The sequence below is a fragment of the Nuphar pumila genome, chromosome 15, assembly GCF_984573655.1.
Source record: "Nuphar pumila chromosome 15, dmNupPumi1.hap1.1, whole genome shotgun sequence".
NCBI lineage: Eukaryota > Viridiplantae > Streptophyta > Magnoliopsida > Nymphaeales > Nymphaeaceae > Nuphar > Nuphar pumila.
The window spans coordinates 26,469,244-26,485,926 of record NC_143263.1 but is presented as its reverse complement, the minus strand read 5'-3'; the positions used below and the strand labels follow the sequence as shown (position 1 = coordinate 26,485,926).

The 16,683-nt window shown below is 36.5% G+C and overlaps 1 protein-coding gene across 2 annotated transcripts in view; it reads right to left on the bottom strand.

Annotated features, from left to right (window-relative positions):
* The window catches only part of DWA1 (DWD (DDB1-binding WD40 protein) hypersensitive to ABA 1), a 91,110-nt gene extending 88,386 nt beyond the window's left edge, over positions 1 to 2,724 (bottom strand). The window contains exons 1-4 of one of the 2 annotated variants that reach the window (XM_089989553.1): positions 2,477 to 2,724; positions 2,325 to 2,356; positions 2,126 to 2,239; positions 1,426 to 1,502 (exon numbers count right to left, since the gene is read on the bottom strand). In XM_089989553.1, the coding sequence (XP_089845679.1) occupies positions 1,426 to 1,502; positions 2,126 to 2,239; positions 2,325 to 2,356; positions 2,477 to 2,671 (418 nt within the window). In that variant the 5' untranslated portion in view covers positions 2,672 to 2,724. The remainder of the gene's footprint in view (positions 1 to 1,425; positions 1,503 to 2,125; positions 2,240 to 2,324; positions 2,357 to 2,476) is intronic. The other variant, XM_089989554.1, reaches the window with a different exon arrangement.
* Between the last annotated feature and the right edge of the window lie 13,959 nt (positions 2,725 to 16,683).

Sequence of the window (16,683 nt, the reverse complement as noted above, 5' to 3'; positions counted from 1 at the left end):
TCCAATGATCAGAGGATCCCATCAACAACATGGACTAGGTTATGAAGAAATGTCCACTGGACAAAATTGCCACAGTTCAAGTAATTTTATCCTTCGTATTGACATATGGATGGAATCTTCATCAACTAGATGTAAAGAATGCATTTTTGCATGTAAAACTAAAGAAGGTTATATGAAACAACCTGTTGAATTTTATGAAGTTGATCCTCATAAATATGTGTTCAAGCTTCACAACAAGCATAACATAAGTGGTTTAAAAGTTTTCATGACAGATTAAAGCAGAGAAATTTTGTCAGAGCCACCATTGATTATTTACTTTTCACCAATTGAAACAAGCATAGTCTGGTGATTATACTCCTATATGTTGACGACATTATAATTACAGGAAGCTCCATAGCCTTGATAAGTAAAATTAAGGAGTTCTTATGTAGGAGAGAATTACAAAACTTTCTCAATATTGAAATAGATAGAAGAGAAAATGAAATAAAGTTATCGCAACAAAAGTATGCCACATAATTGCTTCATAAATTTAACATGACCAACTTCAATCTCATGGAGACTCCATGTACAATGAACAAAATTGTCAAGAAATTAAAGAGAATTGTTAGAAGAACCTGAGAGATACATAATTTCAGTTGTTGTGCTTCAATATCTTATATTAACTTGGTCAGACATATCATATGTATCAAACCAAGTTTAGCAATTTATGCATTCGCCCACAACTGCTCACATGGCAATGGTGAAGAGAATAATGCAATTTGCATAGAGAACCATTTCCTAGGGCCTTACATATCATGGGAATGATTTTGGAAAGCACACAAGGAACTCTATTGTTGAATATTCAAATGTTGATTGGAAAGAGATCCAGATACAGGAAGATCAGTGTCACGATATTGTATATTTTTGGGAAGAAACTTAATTTCATGATGAAACAAGAAGCAAAAGAGTGACACGTTCAAATGCTGAAGTTGAATATAGGTTAATCGCTGGAACCATTTGAGATATGGTGTGGATACTGGATACCAAGCTTGATGAACATTTCACGCAAAATGGTTGACAGATTTACAGCTAAATGAAATAATAGAAGTGTCTTGGTATTGGCATTAAATCCAGTTTCCATGATAAATCTAAGCACTTTCATATAAATTATCATTTGAAAAAGAAAGGTTGGAATCTGAGGCAAAGTTTATAAGCTCGGAAATGTTTGAAAATTTGTTGCACGTGCACAGCGCAGATAGTCCGCACTAGAATTGCAAACAAAAACATGGAACAAAGTATCAAATATTGGTCTCACTGGAAGCACCATAGTCATCACGTATCAAACAGAATGAGATCATATGGAGAACAGTGAATTTTAAATTAGAAATATTCCCATGCAATTGCTAGTCAAAAATTATATTGACTAAGGCTCCATGTGCAGATTACCTTGCATTGCTAAGGGTATGTCACAGTTTAGAATTTCTTTCCATTTCCATCCTCTAATGTGACCATCGTCTCCACAGCTGCAGGCATTCAGATATAAGTCATGCAGCAGTAAAAAAATCGCATAGGCATGTGTAGCCAGAAAATCTCGCAATCAAAGGCTCCAAATCATAAATTAGACAAGGGAGACGCTCTATCATGTTTTCTAAGAGACTAACAGCCATACCGCTCCATACAAGACATTCAACGGCAACTTAAAAGCGCATGTTAGATAACAAATCGAGTCCCACATCCACCAGATACTTCATTTTTACTCCCTTACTGTAACCCTATATATCTCATTATTAGCAGAGAAATTCAAGAATAAAAAATGCAGTATCCCACATCCTATAGCTGTATCAGTGTGAGGTAAAGTGAGACGCTTCTAATTTCTAAGCGTCAGCAGGCTGATAAATGAGGTGGCTGCAGCGCATTATGCGGCGAAACAAACACCAACAACCACTGCAAGTCCTTGTTATGCATTCAAAATGTTTCCCACTCTAACCACATTTTACAAAGGCATGCATCAGGATTGTCATATACAAGCTGCTAACACGAGACATACGTCGGCAAAACCCCTTTTTTCATTAAATAAACGGAATTCTAATGTTTATGACGCACGAATCAAACCGAAGATCACTTAATTACTGGAAAGGAAGCTTACCTCAACAACAACGATTCTTCATCGTCGCCGAAGAATTTGGCATCGTACACAGGCCCGTTATGCGCCTTGACAAACGAGTGCGGTTCTGAGGCTATAAATTCGTCGCTGAGAGACCTCCCAAAAAAGAAAGTAAAAAAAAAACAGTCCCAGAACAAAACAATAGATAGAAGAAACCCCAAAAAAACATAAAGTAACGTACTGATGAGAATCGTTCCAATTGGAGCGCATCGACTGCAACACGAAAGCGAATAAAGAATAAGAAACGGAGACGGAAGAAGAAGGAGAAGTCTGAAATCTTAGGGTTCTCAGAAGAAGAAGAAGAAGAAGGAAAGGGTAAGGGAGGGAACTCACGTAGCGGGAGATGGCGGAAGGAACGGAGTAGGTGGCGAGGGAGCCGTCGCTGGAAGCGGCGACGAGGACGTCGGGATGTGGGGAGCGCGAGGAAGGCGGGAAGAGGGTGCGGAAGAGGGTTAGGTTTAGGGTTTGCCTCTCGCGGAGGATGGCGTCCCTGTATTCCTCTTCATCCCAATCCCTCAGATCGCCCATTTTCTTGCTCTGCTCTCTCTCTCTCTCTCTCAGAGACGGCGGGAAGAATGAACGGGGACGAGTATAATGCGCCGGTGATGATTTTTAAAGGTGAATTCACGAACGTTAAAAACACAATTTATCCTCTGTGAGTATGGGTGTCAACGGGTCGGATCTGGTTCGGACCCAGGTAGAACCGAACCCGGTTTTGCCTGTGCTGGTGTCCAGTCTGGACCGGATTCTATCGGGTTCACTATGTGAAAAGACATAGCCAGGTCCTACACAAATTTGGATTGCATGAACCAGACTCGGTAAAGTATATTTTTATCTTTTACATATTTAAAAAATCACGGGCCTTAAGAAATTGATCAAATTCATTGCATAAGAAATTGACGTCAAACATGAGTGTTTATAGGCACCCACCACGGACCATGGATCCGGGGTACTGGGCTGGGTCAGTTAAAGCTTTAGTGTCATTTTGTTTGTTGTGTTAAAAAATTAAAACAAGCAAAGTCGACCCATACTTCTCAAAGAAGAGACTACCCAACAAGCCCTCCATCGTAGGGTGTCGTTTGGTTTAGTCTTTGGCCCAATGAATTCCTCAGAGTTGGTGTACTCCTTTTAGCATAGTTTAAGTGGCTGATTCCTACTATTTTGTTTCAGACATAAAAATAATGGTTTTCTTTCCTCAAAAGTCATTATCTAAAAATTCTCACTCGTAAGGTCGAACAAAAATGGTAGAGGTGTGATAGCGCTTCTATTCATACATTTCTTTCGAAATGCTTTGAATAGCTCTTATTTGGTGCCTTAGAACTTGGTCTAGTAATGGCAGATCTGTCTATAGCCCTCATCCCCCCCCCCCCCAAACCCACCCTCTCTCTCTCTCTCATTATGTGTTGTTGCATTCTCATAGGAAAGTTCAATTGCTTCTTAAAGCAACTTTCTTTGACTCTCTTTTCTTGAATATGATATTCTTATTATAGGATAGCAAATAAGATATTTGGGGGCAGGTTATATGCCCCACCCCCCTCCAAACATGCACTGTAGCTACAGTGCGTGTTCTATCCCGATTGAGCATCGCATAGCACTCAGTCGGGTGTACAGTTGTGTTGTACATTGTTGTACGATGGTGTACGATGCACCCGTACACTCGACTGAGCGTCACTCGACGCTCAATTGAAACCCTAAAACATGCACTGTAACTATAGTGTGTGTTCAGGAGAGAACACACAACACCCTCTTAAATATTTGAGTTGATTGTCACCACAACAAAGCTATCTTTAAGTTCAGAGTAGAAGGGAAAGGGAAAAGAAGTATGAGCAACTGGGAATGTTTTCATGAATAGTAGTTGTACAAGGATTTCAAGCTAGGAAAGAAATGTCATCCTCAGTCCAAGTGTGAGTTTGCATGAAAGAAACCAAACAAAGAATCAAGAAAGGCAAGCAAACAACGAAGGAGTTAGTGCATTGATGCCTCAAATCCAATGTTAGCAAGAACTAGTACAAATGACATTGATGCATATGACCTCTTTGAGGGGGCTGTAACGGACTAGGTTGTGCATGAAGCCCATTATACGGCCATCTTTTCCAATGATGTTATTTAATTGATGCTATCAAAGAAGAAGGCACAAACTAATTTCCTTATAAGTGTTTGTCTCAAGGTTTTTTGAGTAGGAAACGGAAGCAAAAAACGATACCGAAAGGGAAAGCAACAATCGATGCATTTTAAAATGTATAGAAAGTAGGAAGCGAGAAATAAAAAAATATATAAAAATTGAATGTGAATCAAAATGAAACGCAAATAAAAACTAAAATAAAAGTGTTTAATATTCAATTTCATGATTTTTTAGTGTAAGAATTATATTTTTAACAAAATATAAAACTGATGACTACCTATTTAGAGAAAGCACGTGAAAGTGAGTGAAAATAGTAAGATAAAACACATAAAAAACATGCAAAGTTGAATAAGAAAACATATAAGAATAAATGAAGCATGAAGCGAGGAGTATCATGATTCTAAAGGACAAATTCCAATCACATCATCGACCAACCCGCTATAAAAAATAGAATTGAATAATATCAACCTCCCCCCATCAATCAAGGTGCATTTCCTTCTAACTAATGATAGAGAGTAAGCAAGCTACCTTAGCCTCTTGGCAGGAAGTTAATTGATCGTACCTACTACCAACTGATCTAATCCCCGATGACAATATCATTCTCAATCATGGCGTAAGTTTTTCACCCTTTTCCAGGTTCTACTTTGTTTTGCGGTTTTCTTTTTTTTTTAAAGGCAAGCTGGGGTTAGGCAGACACACCCACTAGCTATTCAACGTACCATTAGGTTTTGAACCTGCAATCTCATACCACAAGGGGACTGGAACTGACTGCTCCTACCAATCTATTTACACTAGCATATCATATGCTAACATGAATAGAGTCCAATCATAGTATAAACCTAATGGCTGTCTAACTAAGACAGGTTTGTTGCTACCCTTGAGGCATTCAGAGGCAAAAGACCATGGGTATGTGATTCATGGATCTTCGATCGGAAGTGTAGAGTTCAAATCTCATTACATACAACTTTCTAACTAATGTATTTCTTTTGAAAATGAAACAGTTTGAGTTTGACTCATATATCTTGAGTCAAAATTCTATTATTTTTGTTTGAGAAATATATATATATATATATATATATATATAGAGAGAGAGAGAGAGAGAGATATTAAAAAAAACTAGCTCAAGCTCAACTCAGGCTCAGCATGAGCTCTCCACTCAATTTGCCATAGAAACTATTTGAGCTTGAACACTATACATTTGGTTTGTTCTGCTCATTTATCGGCCTCACATTGGCTTTCAATTTTTTTTTTAGTGTAAAACAAGCAAGGTAAATATTTAAATAAATAAATAACAGTTAAATAAAAATAAAATGCTAAAAATCCGCTATAAGGTTGCAGGTCAACAACGGAGATATATCTCGGCACTATTGGCCTATTACTCACCGCTATAGACCTATAACGACAATAATTCTCACCAAAGAGTCATAAAAAATGAATGGCCTTTATTGAGTAATAACAACCATATTTATTGCTCGCCATTAAAGGGTGAACCAACAGCAGCGAAGAATCACCCTCGAAAGCGGTGTGGCAATCTTTAACAATGAGCTTGTTTTAATGGCAAGATAAGATATAAGAGTGAGATACCTGGCTCACCGTTATAAGCTACTTATAGGTTATGACAATGAGGTACTATTCTCGTTGTTATAGGCTATAACAGTGAGATCCTATGCACCATTATAACCAACAACAGTGAGAATTAACTCGTCGGTATAGGCTATAATGGTGAGACAGGTTTATAGCCTATAACGGCGAGATCTCAAACAAAACATCAATTTTAATTGTTGTTTACATTGGGAGAATATAAACATTAAATAGAAATTTGAAACATTAGAGTGCACTAAACATTTATCATGACAAAAACAAGCTCCATCACCAATATTACAAGTTTACTCTAAGACACAAAGTAGACATTCCTAAGGATAAGCAATTGGAAAACAAGCATAAGAAAGATATTAATCAACATCAATGAAAACAGTAAAATGTACGTACCAACAAAACCTGATAAATAGTCACACGGTCACCATTTTAACCAGACAATATTGACGCTCAAGAAAATGACAGAATATTAGGTACCTTGCAACATTGCTGATAAAGTTTAGCATTTTTCTTGAATATTGGGTACCTATGGCAAGCAAGACTATTCATCAACATGAAAACTTTCCAAGATAAATCATACACTTCATTACCTAAGGCAACTCAAAGTATTTACAACAAAAGTTAAGGTCACAAAATGATACTGGTCTTCAACATTACACAAACAAGTATAAGCCCATGCTTTATTTTCAATAAAAAAAATATTTACAGAGGTATTGCATCTTCATAAATTTAGACATGCTAACATGCAAAATAATAGTTCAAACAAACGACAAAGTTCATAAGGTGAACACTTCATTCAGAAATGACCGGCAATTGTCTACACTAAATAACATGCAGATTTTGAAGACCCTTTTCTCATATATATATATATATATATATATATATATATATATATATATATATATATATATATATATATATATATATAGTAGAGCGTGGGTGCTTAATGATACATCTTTGATAGGTTTTTCGGCTGATTCGGGTTTTTTTGTACTTCTGACCCCATAAATGTGTTGGGCATGATCGATTTACAAGGAATCCACACCTAGATCATGTGTTTTCAAAGAAAAATGATATTTGGAGCCTAAAAATTTTACAAAGATTTTGAACCGTTGATTTTTTTTAACCTTATAAAAACCCACCCATATGTCAGAATCAAACCCTTCAAGAGTTGATCCCTATAAAATCAAATACATAGATCACATATGTATAGTAAGAATTCAAAAATAAAATAAAAAATTAAAAACCCATTAAGCATGTACCATTAAGCACCTATGCTCTACTATATATATGTGAGAATGTCAATCTAAATGTTCATTGCAATAAGTAGTGAAATTATACCTTGATATGAACATGGAACTTAAGGACAAGGATGCTGCAAAATACAACTCTCCTGATTGATCATGATGCAATCCAACTGCTTGATCTTATCCTTAGAAGTTCTTTGTTCTCCTATAATGCAATCCAAATTTTTCCTCAGCTCGGTTGCCTTTTCGTTTGCATTTTGCAGTGCAACCTGCACTATGTCTTCAACAAGTTGAATCAGGATGCTTTAAGGCACTCAAGGACTATATAAGCATCAATACAGGTCAAGACTTAGTAGTCTACCACTTACTTCAATTTGAACCAATGTCCAAGTATTAGACAAATGGCCCCAAAACATCAAGTTTTCAAAAACACACAAACTCACAAGAATTAAAAGTTATCTGACAATATTCATACACACAAAACTTATAAAAAAAATCTATTCAAGTTTGGCTATACAAAAAATGATTAAAAAAACAAGTTTCATATGTCCAAAATACATTCAAGAGAGAAAGAGAGAGATCTTATAGTTTTGAGATCACAAACTAGGATAAATCAATTGGCATGTTGAATGAATTGTTACTCCAATTGTCTTGTTTTGATATGTAACAACTTGAGAATGAAAACTAGTTTTGTTAACTTTGTATAACCTGAATATAGATGACTCCGGGCATTACCCATTAAGTCTTAAAAAGGTTTGTGTTTGTCATCATCATTTACGGTTGGATCCAATGTTATCCCCATAATAACGTCATGCAACATTTCTTCGACCTGATCATGAACCTTTGTCATATCATCGGTCCCATCATGATGTACATGCACTGCATCTACATGGGTTTGGGCCAAACTCACATAGGACTGAATATATTTAAGACTTAAACCACATTTCATCAATTATAATTTGATTAGTCATAAAAAATTAATTTTTTTATTATTGCAGTCCGGACATGGGCGTCACGTCCTACAAGCAGAATAAACATGAGCATGTGACGCTTCAAGACATCGATCAATTTCATATATATAAGGTTCATAACTTCTATCGTGAATGTGTATCCACGATTGATTCATATTCATAGACGATGACCCCACTATATTCAACAATAGAATTTTGATTAGTGGGATATATATATATATAAGTAAAATCAAGCATTCATTATTCATGAATTCATATTTAATAGTAATTAAAAAAAACATAAAAAACATAAAACCCTAATTAAACACTCATGTTATTTGTAAGAATCCAAATCAATACCCCAAATCCTAAAAAAAATCATGCATTTATGCTAACCCTAATTCCTTAATATTCTAATGAAAATCAAATATTCATTACTTACCCAATGATAATAAAAAAACATGATAATCTCTAATTCCCACAAACAGCATAAATTATGCATTTATGATAATTGATAAAAAAACAGTAGTTGACTGGTAGAACCACCAACTATTTGTGGGGGTGGGCTACCCGTGGCAGTCGACCCCGATGGGACACAAAGAGGGGGAAACACGAAGCTATGGTGGAGGTCCAACAGTGTCTTCGCATGTCTGCAGCAGATCGAGGATGGAGAGGAAAAGGAGGCAGGACCTCTAAAGGTTTTGCAAAAAAGTAGATGGAGAGGATGAGTAAAGAGAGAGATTGAGAAAGAAAACATGAGAGTGAGAGATAGAAAGTTAACAAGGGAGGGGTATTTATAAAGAAAAATACATAGTGGTGAGTGTGAGTGTGATGTAAGATGAGTGATGTGAGCGAGAGGTAGGTGAGGGATTTAAGAGATTATTTGGTCAAGGATTTAAGAAATTGTGATGGTGTTTGATGAGACATTTAAAAGATTTGAAATAAGAGATGTGATGGGTGAGGAGATGTAATGATTTGGGGTTTTGACTCCTTATATCCAAATTCAAATTCAAATCCAATACCCATTTTATTCCCTAGATCTAAATAGGGATCTAAACACAATTTAGTTTTAATTTGGATCAAATCCATCAAGTGGATCCAATCTCAATAAGGTATGTTGATCCATTTGGGTCCCTTTGATCCAAATAAGGATCCAAACACATCAGGTTAAAAAAAAATGTTTTAGGTGGGTTGACTCGTGTGGATCCATTAAGATCAAAACTCAAATGACTTTTGGATCTATTGGATCTGACACATTCTAATTGGATATTTTGAATTTGAAATCTCATAGGTGGGTTTTGATCGGATCGTTATGAAGATTCAAATCTGAATACCTTTTATGATCTCATAAATCCAAATCAATACTTGGTTAATTTGGATTTACTCTCTTAAATCCTTAAAAAAATTTATTTAATTTTTTAATTAAATATAACTAATGAATAATATCGAATTAATTAGCCTAAAAACAAAAAAATAAATTGAATGTTAGAATAATTTTATTTTTAATTACTTTAAAATTTCAAAATTTTGTCGAGTATTAAATAGATAATGGCGTTCCTCTTGGACCGGGGAACCATGAGACTCACGGTTGCCAAACCTTTGTTCAAGGGATGGCAAAAGTGAGGAATAATCCCCCTCCAAGCTAAAACCAAAGACTCCAAAAAAGTTATTTAGGGACAAGAGATGTACTTGGATGCGTTTTAATCAAGCCCAAGCCCTTCAGAGTTTAAGCCTTAGTGGGGACTATTAGAGTAAACATGAATGCCTTGAGACCTAATTTGATGTTCATACAACTAGTCGCTTAAAACCAAGACAGAATTATAGAAGAAGAATTTGAGTGAAGCCAAGTATCACTATCTTAGACCAGCCTAAGAGGAAAAAGTTCAAAGTATCAAAATCTCAAGTGCCCAACTTGTTAGGAAGGATCTAATATTTGAGAAAGGAAGAAAATAATAAAAATCTTTGGCCATAAATAATTAATCATTCATAGTTGACATAGGCTACTCACTATGCTAAAAGTGCATAAGTCCTAAATGTTCATTCATGCATCAACATGCACCAAAGAGTCGAGCCATAAAGATCCTAAGTTTGAAGAGTACACAAAAAATTCTATTATTTTTTTTGTGATAACACCTGATCGAAATTTGCTTAACTTCCTTTACTAGGGTAGGAAGTCTCATGTCTAAATTGATCATCCTAAGTAGGGGTGGCAATCAGGTCGGGTCGGCGGGTCAGAATACCTCAACACGAACCCGACATGTTTATTAAATGGGTCAGATGTGGCAAACACGAACACAACCCATTTATTAAACGGGTAATCCGACACGACCCGGTTAACCCGTTTAATAAATGGGTCAGGTCGACACTACAAGATTACAACGATAACCTCTGACATGACTTCTGTGGAGGTTGTAATCGAATAGAGGGAGTAATTGTATCCTTGTCAGAGATGCCATTTGGAGCTCTGCTTTTTTTTTCTTTTTTAAGCTTTTAGTGGTTGGCATGATAGACGTTGGGAGGAGAGACATCTTTTGGTAGGATAAGTAGAGATGACTTTTCAAGAGGCGCCTTTAGTGGAGATTTTTTTTGCTCAAGCCACAGTGGCATTCTGTGAGACGACAAGTGGGGAGACGTTCTTTGGGAAGGTAATGTAGGACACACTGGCAGAAGATGAAGCACCCTTTAGAGGGGCGTCTCTTGGAGTGCCCAAGGCATATTTTGGTCTCCACGCTAGCTTGCAATAATTCACCTTGAGCCAGAGAGACGTCTTTCCTTTAAGCCAATGAGGAAGTTGCATGGGGAGACTCCTCATGATTTAGTGTTCTTGAATCTCGCCAGAGTTCCTTGGTCGGCACTAGTGGGAACTGCTTTTCCCAGGTAAGTAGGTCTCCTCCAACTCCATGTTTGATTTGTGTTGCTGATCACGACCCTATGTTGGAGGATTACAGACGGGGATCCAATGTCTCGCCACCATGAAAGAGCACAATGTGTTGCAGTTGGAATGCCTTACCATTGCTGATGGGTTGAAGGAGACCCTTCTATGAGGCTTGTTTCATTCTTCAACACTCAACGTCCAAAAACTGGTGTTTACGGTGGTAATTATCTACGTGTCAGAAAAGTTCTAAGAAATACGTGTAATACCATTTTCCTTTATTTTTTTCCCTCTTTTTGAATAATGCTGGACAACCTGGACTTAATATATATATATATATAAACGGGTTGCGGGTTGACCCACCCACCTAACCCATTTATTAAACGGGTCAAACGGGTTGGCGGGTTGACATACATCTAACACGAACCTGACCCGTTTAATAAACGGGTTAGGCGGGTCGACCCGTTTACGACACAAACCCGTTTAAGTTAAACCCGAACCAGACTAAGAAGCGGGTTGGCGGGTCGTGTCAGATTTTGCCACCCCTAATCCTAGAAGGGCACCTCTTCCCTAATGCCTTATTGGGGCAACTTTGCCCCATCCATAAACCCATGAGAGGTGTAGTACTCTTAATATTTGCCCTCACAAATTCTATAAAAAAAAGCATTCACAAATACATAAAAAATCAAAACAGAAGTAAAAGGCATGGAAGAGAGTTACATTCCTCTTGTGTTATCCGTGTCTGAAGTCCAACATTTTTTTTCTACTACAAATAAAGTTGTTCTTAAACTGGCCTGACCTCGTTCGACGAGACCCATGACGGTCTCTACATTATAGTTTTTTTTTTTTTGACACTAGCACTAACCTCATTTGGCGGGACCACCAAATGATCCCAACAATCCAGTTGTCCCTGCACTAGCACTGACTTCGCTCAACAAGATCACCAAATGGTCTTGGCAATCCAATTGTCCTCAGACTGATCCGACCACACTCAATGAAACCCATAACAGTCTAGCTCCTCCCTTCGGATGTTGGCACCAACCTCTCTTAGTGAGACTAAGCACGTTCTTGGCAACTTAGTTTTCATGTAAAAAATATTGCCCTAACCTCGTTCGATGAGACCCAAACGGTCTCCATAACCCAACGGTTTTCAAGATGGCTCGACCTCATTCGATGAGGTCAAGTATAGTCTCGACAACCCAAATTTTCTCTAAAAACACTAGCACGATCCCATTCGGTGGAACCCAAATGGTCTCCACAACCCAATAGTTTTCAAAATGACTCGACCTCGTTTGACGAGACCAATCATTATCTCAACATTCTAGTTTTCTCTACAAAGCACTGGTCTGATCTTGTTCGGCAAGACCCAAACAGTCCCTATAATCCAGTGGTTTTCAAAACTGCTTGACCTAGTTTGGCGGGACTAAACACAATCTCAACAACCGAGTTATTTCAAAATTTGGGTGTGTCCATTTCTTTGTTATAAATCGAAGCACATAAGTTATTGATAAAGAGGGACATCTATAAACACCTAAATTTTCCAAAATGCCTAAAACTCCCAGGAAATCCATTTGTCCTACCTTGGGATGATACCTCAGAAGTGTCGTCCAGACCCCGGGTCTCGTCTAGGGTTGGCACATTGTTTGCCATTCTCTCTGCTCAGACCATTGTCCCCTGAGACAACCCCCCCCCCCCCCCCCTCAAGACAAGTCATTAACCCCCGGGACTGGATGTCCTACCTCGAGACAGGGCATCATGACCGGTTGTAGATCTGGGATGACACTGTCTGTGTCATCATGCCCGCCCCTTTCTTTGTCAGAGTTCTAGGATGGGATGACATAACTTGTGACATCGGTGTCCTAGACGACAGAACAATTATGCCATCCCACATGTCCCAGGTGTCGTGGATGGCAAAACAGTTCAGCCATCCCACCTGTCTCTACCATCACAAGGTTGGACAACAGGTCTTGCCTACTGTCTAATAAGGTCCCAACCTATCTCATGTCCCAAGTGTCCTAGACTGTAGAACAATTTTGTCGTCCAACCTGTCCCAAGTATCTTGGATGGCAAAACAGTTCTGCCATCCCACCTATTCTTGTCATTCCAAGGCTAGACAATAGGTCTTGCCTGCTGTCCAATCATGTCCCAACCTGCCCCACCTATCCTAGGTGTCCTAGACGATAGAACAATTCTGTCGTCCCACCTAGTATCTTTGATGGTAGAACAATTATGCCACCCCACTTGTCTTTGTCGTCCAGTTAATCGATTGTGTATATAAGCCAAATGGCTTATCCCTATTCGATCATCTTCCCCTCTTGTGCATTTTTCAAGAGGATAAGATTCATTTGGATGAGCTTGATGGCTTTTTGCAATCGTTGTAATTTTGAAAAGATTTTTATATGAAAAGCATGTGAAAACCAGACATCAAATAATAAAAAAAACCGGTTCTCACTAGTGGATGAGACCGGGTCGAACTCAGGGAACGGGAATATTTTGTATTCAAGTACACAAATCTAAACTATTCTTTATTGCCGAATTATTGAAATATAAAATGTTCAGAAAAGTAAAAACAACTAGCTATTACAACAAATGAATACCCTTCGCAGAGGGCGTAAAGTGCAATATTTACAAACCCAATTAAATTCCTAATTCTAAACTGAAAAGTAAAATTCTTCTATTCTTGCACTTCGTGTGTCGTGTAATCACTTTCGCTCCACTCCTGTGCTATCCTGCACAATGCAACTGAACACGAGCAGTACCAGAAATAGAAATAGACTATATTAAACTAACTAAATACTAAAAACACTGAAAGATATCATCAACAGAATGTAATGACAATTAAAACTATATTAACTAAAACAATTAACTAAATTTCAATTTACTAACACTTAACTACATGAAATCTAATCATTTCAATTAACTAAAAGTGAAAAAAACCACTAACACTTCATTAACAAACTATGAACATAAACGATTGAAAAACTAATATTAAGGAATTGAAAGCAGTAAAATCAAATACTGTAAAAATCAAGGAATGACTAATGAAAAACAAAATTCAGGTATTGAAAACAAGAAAAGAAACATGTAAAGAATATTGAATGAGGCAAAACAGGAAAAATTCTTGGTAAAAAAAAAAAACAGGAAATCGACTTATAGCAACTGAAAAATAAGAAATAAAGGAAACAATAGCAAATGGAATGATTACAACAAACACAGGAAGATGTAATTAAAAACAATTATAGAAAATGAATGTAAAAACAATCATAGATTGAAAACAGGAAATCAGAAGAAATTAACAACAAGAATTTAGTAAATGAACAAAATTTAGGTAGATATTCAATGTATTTCAGACTGAAAATTCATGCATACATTTGATTGGATTCATACACATTTCAGCCATTTAATCCAAAAATCAGACATTCAATTGCTGGATTTTAGCCGATTAGTCTGCTGTATCGTGAATTAGAGGTAATGAAGCATCTCAAGCTATGCTATTCAGATGAACAACAGATTGATCTCTGCTAAGCCGTTGCAGAGTAGTTCACGGCAAATCAAGAAATTCTGGCGAATGATGAAAAATTCCGGCAACTTCTCAAGATATGATTCTTTTTTTTGTTTTAAATCCAACCGGAGAACAGAATGGATTCCGACAGTGCTAGAAAAGTGACCGTGAATCAGAGGTCTCCGTTAGCTTATTACAGACTTTCGAAAAAAATTCACCAGAAATTTTGATCGATCCAGGTGATCGATCCCTTCTTTTAAAAACAGAATTCTATCGATTCAGATAATCGATATACAAAGCTTAATCCAGCAAATCCAGATCAATGTTTTGATTAAAAATTAATGCAAGTATTTATCAAAACTATTGATCAGAACAAATATTCAGGCAGATCCTTGTCGATCGCCGGATTCTTCACAGAATTTTCTTCTTTTTATGTTTCCTTTTTATATTTTTTTTTTCAAATTGAGATTTAGCATATTATCTTTCAAAAAAATTAAAACGAAGAAGAAGAAGAAGAAGAAGAAGAAGAAGAAGAAGAAGAAGAAGAAGAAGAAGAAGAAGAAGAAGAACAACGACTTACCGGGAAGGGAAGGAAGAGGTGGCTTCCACTTCAGGCGCCTCCATCGAGTGAAGATTTCCTTGCCACCGGATGAATCTTTGCTGCTGCTGCTGGAGGAAAAAGAAGAAGAAGAAGAAGAAGAAGAAGAAGAAGAAGAAGAAGTAGCGTGAGATCCGACAACTGGGAAACGGAAGGAAGAGGGAAAAAAACAGAGGGGGAAAAGAAAATTTTGGCGCAAAAATGGAGCCCCTTCCGATCTGCTTTACGCCCCTTTTTAAAAGGGTTCAAACCGGTTGGAACCGGTTTGAAACAACCCCTTTTTTTATTTTCAAAACTTCCAAACCGGTTCCAGCCGGTTTGGTTTTTTCACTTTCTCCTTTTTAGAAATACAAACCGGTTCCACCCGGTTTGTATTATTATTTAGATATTTTTTTTATTTTTTATTTTTATTTTTTTTTTCAAAAGTAAAGAAAACTGTGAAAATTTTCAAAAACAAAACTATTTATAAAAGAACTTCAAAACTAATCTACTATATATTTTTTTTTCTTTTTTTAAAAAAAAATAACACTTAAAATGAATAAAACTATTTTTCTCTAATTTTTTATTTTTTCTTTTTAATAAAAACTAAAACCAACTAAAAAAACTAAAATAGGCATAAGAATGTAAAATAAAACTATTTTTTATTCAATTTCTAATTTTAAATCATTTTAGCACATTTACTCAAAAACTAACATAAAATTGGGTTTTTGAAACATTATTTTATAAAATCATGCATATTTAAATGTTAATAAACCCTAAATTATATGCATGATCAGAGCTCTATCCTGATTTGGGGATAGACTCAAATCTATTCGGGTTGGATCTGTATATAGGAGATCCAGTGATCCGTGTCCCTTCACAAACTCTATAAATAGGGTCTCACCTCTATAGTTTGATCATTGAGATTTTTACTGTCAGAGTACCAATACTAAAGAGAACAAGCCCTAGTTTTCCATACCCCTCTCTCAAGCTGCCATACCTATGTAGATGTGCGACATAAGTCATTTCAACAACCATTGTACTTGCATGAAAGTGTCGTCGGACTAAAAAAAAAAACTCAAGTTCAAAAAAGGTAATCTTCTAAATCATTCATATGTATTCATTCTTTCATTTCAATTTTTATTATTTTAAGAACTAATACTTGTACACTTTTGAACTTAATTGCATATTCAAGTGTACTGACGATGCAATTCGAGCTACGAAGATAAGAAAATTTGTTTGGATCTTAAATTTTTGTCAGGCGAAGGATGATCAAAACTCGTATACGGTGTCCCCTCACATTTCTAGAAAGGATTTTAGCGAATTCGAGTAAGTCTCCTCTTGATTTTTTTTTGTAAACAGAATGTCAACAATTTGTATAAAACTCATGAGTCATACTATGAAACTTTGGGAGAGGATGATTGAGTCTAGGTTGAGGAAGATTGTCATGATATCGGAGAATCAATTTGGTTTTATGCCTGAAAGATCAACTATAGAAGCTATACATCTTCTTAGACAACTTATTGAGAGAAATAGAGAGATGAACAAAGATTTGCATATGGTTTTTATTGATTTGGAGAAGGATTACGATAGAGTACCTAGGGACGTTCTTTGGTGGACAATGATGAAGAAAGGTGTTTCTCTCAAGTACATTAGTATAATTAAAGATATGTA